Source organism: Trichomycterus rosablanca, chromosome 25 (assembly GCF_030014385.1).
Source record: "Trichomycterus rosablanca isolate fTriRos1 chromosome 25, fTriRos1.hap1, whole genome shotgun sequence".
In the NCBI taxonomy this organism is placed as follows: domain Eukaryota; kingdom Metazoa; phylum Chordata; class Actinopteri; order Siluriformes; family Trichomycteridae; genus Trichomycterus; species Trichomycterus rosablanca.
Window position 1 is genome coordinate 18,881,707 of NC_086012.1, and position 10,000 is coordinate 18,891,706.

At 46.5% G+C, this 10,000-nt stretch overlaps 1 protein-coding gene across 3 annotated transcripts in view; it reads right to left on the reverse strand.

The window, feature by feature from the left end:
- Positions 1-10,000, reverse strand: part of LOC134302329 (rho GTPase-activating protein 29-like) — a 30,012-nt gene that overhangs the window by 16,182 nt on the left and 3,830 nt on the right. For 2 of the 3 annotated variants that reach the window (XM_062987397.1, XM_062987396.1), the window contains exons 3-6: positions 6,935-7,072; positions 888-984; positions 600-672; positions 231-288 (exon numbers count right to left, since the gene is read on the reverse strand). In XM_062987397.1, the coding sequence (XP_062843467.1) occupies positions 231-288; positions 600-672; positions 888-984; positions 6,935-7,072 (366 nt within the window). Of the gene's footprint in view, positions 1-230; positions 289-599; positions 673-887; positions 985-6,088; positions 6,383-6,934; positions 7,073-10,000 lie in introns of those variants that run through there. The other variant, XM_062987398.1, reaches the window with a different exon arrangement.

Here is a 10,000-nt window from a genome sequence, read left to right on the forward strand (position 1 = left end):
AAAGGAAATGATGTGCTTCCAACTTTGCAGCAACAGTTTAGGGAAGGCCCTTTCCTGTTCCAGCATGAGCGAGCTCTATAAAGTCATGGTTTAAAAACCAAGAACCTCCAGTGTCCTGCACAGAGCCCTGAGCTCAGTCCCACTCAACAGCTCTGGATCAATCAGCACCCAGCCATACAAATGCTCTTATTTTTCAACTGAAGGTGTAGTGTAATGAAGGTAGGACTCACCTGGCTGAACTCTGAGTTTGTCGTTTCCTCCTGAATCTCCAGAGAGTTTCTCAAATGACTGCAATGAGAAATAAAACACTGTACTGAAGCTGAGCTGAGATGTGATGATGGTAGAAAGATTAGAAATAAAACAGTGTGTGTAAACAGTTACACTCCAAACTCCAGGACAGAACAAAGAAATAAAACTGTGGGATTACCCCACTAGTGCCCCCCCCCCCCCCCCCCCCCCCCCCCCCCCCCCTCCTGGTATCATTAAACCTGTCTGCAATGGAGTCTCAGAGAGACACACTAAGCTCTCTAGATTGTTCATTGCTAGGGTGGGTGCATGGACCAGACAGCAGAGGGCGCTATTTCCATTAAAGAACTCACCCTGCTCCTCCGGGTCTGGAAGAGCTCCGCTCTGGAGCCGCTGTCCACATCTCCCATGAGGAAATCAGAAACTCTGAGACACACCAAACAGACAACAATTAATACAGGTGTCCACATACTTTTGGCCAAATAGTGTATGCAGTATTTACACATGAAATGAGCTGCACCAATAACACGGATCAGTGGCACCAATCCAGACCCTACTAACAGATCCGGCACCACCAACACCGCATCAATAACGTAGCAGCATCAGCCCCACCGTACCAGCTCTGTGCCCAGCATACTCACACATTTCCAAAGGTGAAGGCCAAAGTGTCGATGGACGAGTAGATCTCACCAAAATCAGCCGGCCGGTTCTCTCTGCTCACCTCCTTCAGGTTCAGTCCTGAGAGAAAGAGACGCACATTAGAACAGCGGTCAGGTCTAATAACCCACTCATTCATTCATTCATCCTCTCACTCACTCACTCACTCGCTCACTCACACTCAGCACAGATCATCCACATATTCAATCACCTCAATGCTGCCACCACCACACTTTAATGTTTTTAGTCAGTTCTGTTACCATGAGAATGTGAGTATCAGATCAGTATCGTATCAACCGACACTCAAAACATTTAAATCAGAATCAAAAGGAAAGTGAGATCAGGACATTCATAAGATTTCTCAAATCTCAAAACTACATACAAAACCAGTGCTGCTACACGGAGGAACCAGAACAGAAGCAAGAATCATTAGCACTGAAAATAAGAACTGAAAATACACCTCAATCAACAAAGCAGAACTAAATCCAGAACCAGAACTAAACTAAACTGGAACTAGAATACAAAATAATATGTTCTTTTCTGCTCTCACTAACACGATTATATTTTCTGTTAAACATCTAAAAATGTAAAATCACCTCTGATTAAGTTCTGATATTAAGTCGACCACAAATCACTAATACGTGAGTGAGATTAGAGAGTCGAGTGTGATCTGGAACCTTTCGGTTTGCAGTGTTACATGTAGAGTAAATGAAGTGGTTTTCAGCTCTGGGGTTGAGACTCATCTGAGATCAATGAAACCTATAAAATATAATTTAATAATATAAATAATAATATAAAATAACAATGCAAGTTTGTTTTTTATTTAATAATAATATCAGTGGGAGGTCCTTATATGTTCAGAACAATTTTAGATCCATGAACAGAACCAAATCTCCTGAATCTGGGGGTGGGGTGTTGAAAAATGCTGAGCCTGGATTGAGAAGCACTGATACGATCGTTTCCTCCCGTCTGAGCTGCAGTGTTTCTACAGCAGATTTCAGTCTGAATCTCACCTGCACTGTTCAGTTCCTCACGCTGCACAACCAGAACCAGAGAAATCATTCTGTTCTTCAAAAGAACCCAAAGAGTCGAGCAGCTCTGCTCTACAGGAAATTATTCAGAGGATATACACACACTAGCCTTCACCCCACACACACACACACACACACACACACACACACACACACACACACACACACACAAGCTTCCGCTCTGAGAAACATACCGGAAACACACACACACAGTAACACACACACACACACACACACACAGTAACACACACACACACAGTAACACACACAGTAACACACACACACACACACACACACAGTAACACACACACACACAGTAACACACACACACACACAGTAACACACACCACTCCAACACCTTTTACCCCCCTATTATTAGAATACAGAAGAGTACAATCTCAAACTCACCGTTCCTTCTAACCTCAGGATCACACACATCCACTCACACATCCACTCACACTTCCACTCACACACTTCCACTCACACACATCCACTCACACATCCACTCACACTTCCACTCACACACTTCCACTCACACACATCCACTCACACATCCACTCACACTTCCACTCACACACTTCCACTCACACACATCCACTCACACACATCCACTCACACTTCCACTCACACACTTCCACTCACACACATCCACTCACACACATCCACTCACACACTTCCACTCACACACATCCACTCACACACTTCCACTCACACACATCCACTCACACACTTCCACTCACACACTTCCACACACACACTTCCACTCACACACATCCACTCACACTTCCACTCACACACTTCCACTCACACACATCCACTCACACATCCACTCACACTTCCACTCACACACTTCCACTCACACACATCCACTCACACACATCCACTCACACACTTCCACTCACACACATCCACTCACACACTTCCACTCACACACATCCACTCACACACTTCCACACACACACTTCCACTCACACACATCCACTCACACACTTCCACACTCACACTTCCACTCACACACTTCCACTCACACACATCCACTCACACTTCCACTCACACACTTCCACTCACACACTTCCACTCACACACATCCACTCACACACTTCCACTCACACACATCCACTCACACACTTCCACTCACACACTTCCACACACACACTTCCACTCACACACATCCACTCACACACTTCCACTCACACACTTCCACTCACACACTTCCACTCACACACTTCCACTCACACACAACCACTCACACACTTCCACTCACACACTTCCACTCACACACATCCACTCACACACTTCCACTCACACACTTCCACTCACACACTTCCACTCACACACTTCCACTCACACACATCCACTCACACATCCACTCACACTTCCACTCACACACTTCCACTCACACACATCCACTCACACATCCACTCACACTTCCACTCACACACTTCCACTCACACACATCCACTCACACACATCCACTCACACTTCCACTCACACACATCCACTCACACACATCCACTCACACTTCCACTCACACACTTCCACTCACACACATCCACTCACACTTCCACTCACACACTTCCACTCACACACATCCACTCACACACTTCCACTCACACACATCCACTCACACACTTCCACTCACACACTTCCACACACACACTTCCACTCACACACATCCACTCACACACTTCCACTCACACACTTCCACTCACACACTTCCACTCACACACTTCCACTCACACACTTCCACTCACACACTTCCACTCACACACTTCCACTCACACACTTCCACTCACACACATCCACTCACACACTTCCACTCACACACTTCCACTCACACACTTCCACTCACACACAACCACTCACACACTTCCACTCACACACTTCCACTCACACACATCCACTCACACACATCCACTCACACACTTCCACTCACACACATCCACTCACACTTCCACTCACACACTTCCACTCACACACATCCACTCACACACATCCACTCACACTTCCACTCACACACTTCCACTCACACACATCCACTCACACTTCCACTCACACACTTCCACTCACACACTTCCACTCACACACATCCACTCACACACTTCCACTCACACACATCCACTCACACACTTCCACTCACACACTTCCACTCACACACTTCCACTCACACACATCCACTCACACACTTCCACTCACACACTTCCACTCACACACTTCCACTCACACACAACCACTCACACACTTCCACTCACACACTTCCACTCACACACATCCACTCACACACTTCCACTCACACACTTCCACTCACACACATCCACTCACACACTTCCACTCACACACTTCCACTCACACACTTCCACTCACACACTTCCACTCACACACAACCACTCACACACTTCCACTCACACACTTCCACTCACACACATCCACTCACACACTTCCACTCACACACATCCACTCACACACTTCCACTCACACACTTCCACTCACACACATCCACTCACACACTTCCACTCACACACATCCACTCACACACTTCCACTCACACACTTCCACTCACACACTTCCACTCACACACTTCCACTCACACACATCCACTCACACACTTCCACTCACACACATCCACTCACACACTTCCACTCACACACTTCCACTCACACACTTCCACTCACACACATCCACTCACACACTTCCACTCACACACATTCACTCACACACTTCCACTCACACACTTCCACTCACACACTTCCACTCACACACATCCACTCACACACTTCCACTCACACACATCCACTCACACACTTCCACTCACACACTTCCACTCACACACTTCCACTCACACACTTCCACTCACACACTTCCACTCACACACATCCACTCACACTTCCACTCACACACTTCCACTCACACACATCCACTCACACACTTCCACTCACACACTTCCACTCACACACATCCACTCACACACTTCCACTCACACACTTCCACTCACACACTTCCACTCACACACATCCACTCACACACTTCCACTCACACACTTCCACTCACACACTTCCACTCACACACTTCCACTCACACACATCCACTCACACACTTCCACTCACACACTTCCACTCACACACTTCCACTCACACACATCCACTCACACACTTCCACTCACACACATCCACTCACACATCCACTCACACACATCCACTCACACACTTCCACTCACACACCTCCACTCACACACATCCACTCACACACTTCCACTCACACACATCCACTCACACACTTCCACTCACACACATCCACTCACACACATCCACTCACACACTTCCACTCACACACTTCCACTCACACACTTCCACTCACACACATCCACTCACACACTTCCACTCACACACATCCACTCACACACATCCACTCACACTTCCACTCACACACTTCCACTCACACACTTCCACTCACACACTTCCACTCACACACATCCACTCACACACTTCCACTCACACACTTCCACTCACACACTTCCACTCACACACTTCCACTCACACACATCCACTCACACTTCCACTCACACACTTCCACTCACACACTTCCACTCACACACTTCCACTCACACACATCCACTCACACACTTCCACTCACACACTTCCACACACAGCCTCAGCGATCTTAGAAATATTGGTTACTAACTAAATGGGCACAAATTCCCACAGACTCAAGAAAAATGTGCTTCTAAGTTTGCAGGTGTACAAGGTAAAATAAAGCGGTGCCAACACACCTCCCGCATTGTATCACATGGTTTATAAATTTCTCATCTTCTTCTCTCTCTTACTAATCATTAAAGTAAAAACAACCGGAATGTAAACTCAGTTCCCAACCAAAATCAGAGCTAAACCCCCAAACCTGAAACGGAACCTCACATAAGAACTCACAGTAAAACTCGAGGGATTTTAAGAGTTGCATGAATTCCAGAACTGGAACCAGAACCACAACCAGAACCACCACGAGAAACAGAAGAAAAACATCAATCAGAACCAAACTAACTAGAACTAAAATCCAGTTATTTTCATGGATCCTGAACCAGTGATGAATTCCCATTCTGAGCTGGAGTTTCAGCAGCACTGATGTTCTGAACTGTTCAGGAAACAGAAATAATAATAAAATACCATTTTACGACATGCAGATCTTCAGGAAACGTCCTTCAGCTTTCCACTCCTTCAGTCCCGTCTCCCGCAGCGAGGAATAAAAATAAAAGCTGTAACTTTAGCGCTTCCACTTTCTAGTTCCTCATGTCCATGAGTCCTTCAGACCGTCTTATTCACCGTTTATCTCCTGCTAACCATGAAGAAGTCAGAAAAATGTTCTTGGTTCCTCGGTGAGGGTCCGTCGCCCTGCAGTGGAACGCCGACCTCTTCCTCTTCTTTCTCTTCTTCTTCCTCAGGACATCCTGCAGGTCCACAACAATGCTGCTGTTCTCCTGCACTCCACACCCTCCACCTCCCAAATAAGGAACCACTGTACACCCCCCCACCCCCACCCCCAGTGTACGTCATTACACCAGAATAAACCACTTCATTATTTACAGTCCTGATGCTTTTAACACATCAAATCATCAGAACGTGAGTCCTGCAGAAGTATTCAACCCTCCACCACACACACACACACACAGAACTGGAACTAGAACCATGAATTCTGAGCTGCTTGAAAACCTTCATTTAGGTGGAGCAGAGCTCAGGTTTGAACCTGGACCTGTGAGGCACCAAGTCTGTCGCTGCATCAACATGCAGTTCCAAATCTACTACTATAATAATCATTATTATTATTATATTATTATTATTACTGAGTGGCAGCGGTGCAGCAGGTAGTGTGGGTGCAACATAGTTCCAGGGTACTGGGGGGCCTGGGCTCAAACCTTTTCCCATGTGAGTGTGTGTGATGGGCGGTGATCAGTAACGTTAATCAGAACCTTTCATCTTAATTAAAAGTAACAGGATGTGAGAGTGGGAACTGACCTTTGACCTTGGCGATCAGGGTACCTGCAGCACTCAGGATGTCCTCCGAGTTTAAGGCCTGGTGTTTTCCAATGACCGACTTGAGCACTCGCAGCAGCTCAGCCAGTCTATCACTGACCACGCCCGACACCCCCTCATCTACACACAGAGATACAGGTACTTTATTTACCTCACAAACACAGAAACACCAACAGAACTGAACCAACACCTCCATGATCCAGTTCAAACTCCGTCTGCACTGAACACCACGACACCAGGATGCTTAGGAGGATTGGTGTAAAGAGCAGAAGACCTGGACCCCTGAGACAAGCCTCAAATTTCCTCAGGTTTGATTAATGTTCATCTGCTGCAAATGTTAGGAATGGTATGACTCCGCTAGTGATTCGGTGGAGTCCCAGAGCCTGAGAAACTTGTTGAGATCTTTGAGATTCTTCTCAGGGCTGCAGTGATCAAGCCTGGGTGTGTCCTGTCTCATTAAGACACAAAGAGAGTCGAGCACACTCAGCAAAAGCCTGTGAGGTTGGGGAAGGACGGACATGAAAGGACACACACAAGAACACACTCACACACTCACACACTAACACACACACACATACCAGCACATACACACACACACACCAGCACACTCACACACTCACACCAGCACATACTCACACACTCACACACACTAACACACACATACATACCAGCACATACACACACACACATACCAGCACATACACACACACACACACCAGCACATACACACACACACACACCAGCACATACTCACACACTCACACACACTAACACACACATACATACCAGCACATACACACACACACACCAGCACACTCACACACTAACACACACACACATACCAGCACATACACACACACACACCAGCACACTCACACACTCACACACACACACCAGCACATACTCACACACTCACACACACTAACACACACATACATACCAGCACATACACACACACACATACCAGCACATACTCACACACACACACCAGCACATACACACACACACACACCAGCACATACTCACACACTCACACACACTAACACACACATACATACCAGCACATACACACACACACACACCAGCACATACTCACACACTCACACACACTAACACACACATACATACCAGCACATACACACACATACATACCAGCACATACACACACACACACCAGCACATACACACACACACACACCAGCACATACTCACACACTCACACACACTAACACACACATACATACCAGCACATACTCACACACACACACCAGCACATACACACACACACACACCAGCACATACTCACACACTCACACACACTAACACACACACACATACCAGCACATACACACACACACACCAGCACATACACACACACACACACCAGCACATACTCACACACTCACACACACTAACACACACATACATACCAGCACATACACACACACACATACCAGCACATACACACACACACACACCAGCACATACTCACACACTCACACACACTAACACACACATACATACCAGCACATACACACACACACACACCAGCACACTCACACACACACACACCAGCACATACTCACACACTCACACACACTAACACACACATACATACCAGCACATACACACACACACACCAGCACACTCACACACACACACACCAGCACATACTCACACACTCACACACACTAACACACACATACATACCAGCACATACACACACACACACACCAGCACATACTCACACACTCACACACACTAACACACACACACATACCAGCACATACACACACACACACCAGCACATACTCACACACTCACACACACTAACACACACACACATACCAGCACATACACACACACACACCAGCACACACACACACAAGCACATACACACACACCAGCACATACACACACACCAGCACATACTCATACACTCACACACACACACACACCAGCACATACTCACACACTCACACACACTAACACACACACACATACCAGCACATACACACACACACATACCAGCACATACACACACACACACCAGCACACTCACACACTCACACACACACACACACCAGCACATACTCACACACTCACACACACTAACACACACATACATACCAGCACATACACACACACACACCAGCACATACACACACACCAGCACATACACACACACCAGCACATACACACACACCAGCACACACATACACACACATACACACACACACACAGTTACAAAAACAAACATGATGATGAGAATAATGATGAGACCACAATTAGGAAGTTTCAAACAAACAAATTGAGGAACTTTCTAAACACACACCACTGAAAGTCGAACAGTTGAACCAGCGCACACACACACACACACACACACACACACACACACACACACACACACATGACTAACATGACAACAATCCTGCACATTCTTTGCTTTTGTGTGCTGCATTATTATTGGATTTAGAAGAAATAATTTCTCTGTATTGAGTTAGAAGAGACGTAAGATCACCGACTGCTGAAGTGTAGGAACCCCCCAATAATCTGATCTACATCACTGATCCCCTCAGTACCATCAGATCCACGTCTCCACATCACACTCAGTCACGTGATTCACATCAAATGTTATAACTCTGTATTAAACAGGTAACTACCGGCTAATAGAATTTGGTAAAAAGTATGTGCCCCCTGTGTCTCACATACTGGAGAGCTGATAGACACTGAAGATAAACTGTAAGTCAGAGGTTTTGTGATGGAAACATTAACCGGTTGGTGTGGAGCTGCAGAAGCGTAAAGATCTTTCACACACTCTGCTGCTCCATCAGAGACGAACGGGCGAGTCTGAACGCGCCTGAAAAATGTCACCCTGGCTCAGACTGAACCGAAACCCGCCGCTAATTAGCCCTTACAGCTACGAGCTGAGACTTCGCTCTCTACAGGAAAACTCTGCTTCCTGATAAAACAATAACCGAAACATGTCAGCCAATCAGAAGCCAGTATTTTATTTAACTGAGGTATATTTAGTGGTGTTCCTCTTTG